This window comes from Triticum dicoccoides, chromosome 2A, assembly GCF_002162155.2.
Source record: "Triticum dicoccoides isolate Atlit2015 ecotype Zavitan chromosome 2A, WEW_v2.0, whole genome shotgun sequence".
NCBI lineage: Eukaryota > Viridiplantae > Streptophyta > Magnoliopsida > Poales > Poaceae > Triticum > Triticum dicoccoides.
Genome location: NC_041382.1, coordinates 520,826,850 through 520,829,872, shown reverse-complemented (window position 1 = coordinate 520,829,872; position 3,023 = coordinate 520,826,850). Strand labels below are relative to the sequence as shown.

The 3,023-nt window shown below is 45.3% G+C and overlaps 1 protein-coding gene across 1 annotated transcript; it reads right to left on the bottom strand.

The window, feature by feature from the left end:
* Positions 1 to 1,070: 1,070 nt before the first annotated feature.
* LOC119355153 (cold and drought-regulated protein CORA-like) lies at positions 1,071 to 2,361 on the bottom strand. Its single transcript, XM_037621930.1, has 2 exons — positions 1,692 to 2,361; positions 1,071 to 1,568 (listed from the first exon to the last, which is right to left on the bottom strand). Exons 1-2 carry the CDS (start codon positions 2,274 to 2,276, stop codon positions 1,359 to 1,361), a joined length of 795 nt encoding a protein of 264 aa, XP_037477827.1. The 5' UTR covers positions 2,277 to 2,361; the 3' UTR covers positions 1,071 to 1,358.
* Between the last annotated feature and the right edge of the window lie 662 nt (positions 2,362 to 3,023).

Genomic DNA, 3,023 nt, shown 5'->3' with positions numbered 1-3,023 from the left:
GTTGAGTTTCAACATCTTTTTCAAATGCTTGTTCAGCATTTTTTGCAAATGCTCGATTAACATTTTTATATACATAATCAACATTTCCTAAAATACTTCTTCAACATTTTTCAAATACCTATTCAGCAATTTTATATATTTGTTCAACATTTTTTAAATACTTGTTTAATATTTTTTTCAAATGCTTGATTAACATTTTTACATGCATGATAAACATTTTTTTAAATACTTCTTCAACAGTTTTCAAATACGTATTCAACAGATAAATGGGTGCAATGCACCTATCGGCCTAGAGGAAGCAGACTGGGTGCCAATCGGCCAGCAGTGGGCCGACTGGGGCCAATCGGCCAGCAGTAGGCCGACTGGGTAATATTTAAAAAAGCATATAATTACAGCGTAATATTTCTGAAATTCAATATAAAAAATGTATTATTTTAAAAAATTAGCTCTTATGAGAGTAAAATTATCCCTAGCTTTCTCAATGACATCAACCACAAAAATGTTGTGATAAAAAACTTAACATATAAAGTATAGGATAAGCCACTTTCAAAGGTTCGTCACCTACCTACTAATCTTCCGAGAACCTGTTATTTTTACCATCTCCAAGAATTTTCTTAGTGTTGGTAAAATAAGTCTTTAACTTTCAATAAACTAGGCAAAAATGAGAATCCTCTTTCCAAGAGATGTGAGTGGATAACAATTTTTTAAGGAAATGCAGTGCAAGAAATTTCTTAAGAAAATTTCCTATAGAATGCAATCATATAAATCGAACAGTATATATATGATAAAACCATGAGAAATTCCAATCCTCTAAATTAAGTTCATCATATGCATGCTATCACGACTCACGAGTGATGGGAGCGCACCGATCGAGCGGCCAGGATTTCGTCACGCCCGGAAACAAAAGAACTGATTGAATTCTCGATACTATGCCCATGCAGAAACAATACATACAATAATACTATCCCGTTTTTAAATATTTGTCTTCTTAGAGATTTTAAATGGACTATCATATACAGATGTATATAAACATATTTTAAAATGTAGATTTTCTCATTTTGCTTCGTAAGTAGTCACTTGTTAAAATTTCTATAAAGACAAATATTTAGAAACAGAGCAAGTACATATGTAGACACGCAGCAAGTTAAATACATACTCCACACAACGTTGTAAGCAGCAACACACGCACACCCATGAAAAAAAAAAGCAACACACGCACACCGACCGAACGTACGTTCGTATATATAACGAGCCGTATATACGCACAAATTCCCGGCTCTTATTGGACGCACGCTCGCGCGTATACGTGTGCTAGCTAGCTAGCTGAATCGCGGATCGATTAGCAGCAGCTGGCTAGCTTAGCCGAAGAAGTGGTGCTTCTTCTTCCCCTCGCCGCGGCCGGACTCCTCGTCCTCGCCGTCCTCCGCCGACTCCTTGTACTCCTTCTTCTCGTGGTGCTCGTGGAACGCGTACCCGCCGCTGCCCACAGCCGCCACCGCGGCCACCTCCTCCTCGATCTTGTGACGGTGCGCGTTCTCCGGGTCCTTCTTCACCTGGTGCTTCTCGTACTACACACATCCATATATACATGGCCCGTTAATTCGCACCATGATTGAATCATCATCGGTGGAAACGTGCGTTCGAGAGCCTAAAATCTTTGCGCGAGGAAATATCGTTCGGGAGGTACGTACCATGGCGAAGGCGCCGGAGGCGAGGGTGCCTATCTCGCCGAGGTGCTCCTTGTGCTTGTGCTCCTTCTCCTCCTTCCTGTACTTCTCGGTCTCGTCCCTGGACGACCCGTACTCCGTGTCGTCGCCGCCGGACTTCTTGTACCCGCCGCCGCTGTACTCGTCGTCGCCACCCGACTTCTTGTACCCGCCACCGCTGTACTCGTCGTCGCCACCCGACTTCTTGTACCCGCCACCGCTGTACTCGTCGTCGTCTCCGCCGGACTTCTTGTACCCGCCGGCGCTGCGGTCGTAGTCGTCACTGCCGGGCTTGTTGCGGCCGTAGTCCTCGTTGCTCGACTGCTTGTTGTAACCGGTGTCGTAGTCGTCGCCTTCGGACTTCTTGTACCCGGCGCCGCTGTACTCGTCGTCGCCGGTGGACTTGTTGTAGCCGCCGCGGCCGCTGCTGCGCTCGTGCTCGTAGTCGTCGGCGCCGGACTTGTTGTAGCCACCTTCGCGGCGGTTGTAGCCCTCGTTGCTGGTCTTGTTGTCGTAGTCGTCGCCGGCACCGGACCTGCCGTAGCCGCTGCGGCCGTACTCGTCAGCCATCTCGTTCGAGTGTGGGACTACGGGAGAGAAACAAACTTGTCACGGGCTCACGGCTCACTAGTGTAAAGCTCACTGCTTTGTACTAAGAGCACCGCAACGTGGAGTATTTATAGAGGGAGCACAAGGTATCCGTGTCTAGAGGACACGGGCAGGACGATCAGTTTGGCAAGCAGATCGTGGTTCCTTTGCAGCCTACGTGCTGCTGAAATCAAACAAATTCAAAGTTTTTCATATTTCTTTTTGGTCATATTTAAGCAAACAAACCCTTATAAAAACATCCATACAAAATTTGAAAGATACAAATTTTAGGGGTGCCAAAGTCTTCTTCCTCGAGCATCCATCAAGGACGCATCCGTAAGCAAGTCGCCTCTGACCTTCGTCTGAGCGGAGCAAACTTGTTGAAACTCATGAGCTTGTAGAGTGAAATGTGTCATTAGTCCAGAAATTCAAAGTGATTGCACACTTTAGGCCAAATACTCGTAAACTGGTCAATTTAGTATGTAATCTCATATACCGAAATAGGCTTTCGTCCTGCTTTATATAGTATAAAGCAAACCGCCACAAGCATACATCAAGCCTAACAAGGTAGCAACACACACGAGACCAAAGTACAAACAAGAAGTACACAAATAAAGGTTTTATTGAGGGCACCAGCTCAACAAGCCCTAGGAATAAAAGAAAGAAAGATGGCACATGCCACACAAACGCATGGAGCCAAAAGAGCTAGTCCGGGTCACGCGCGGGGGC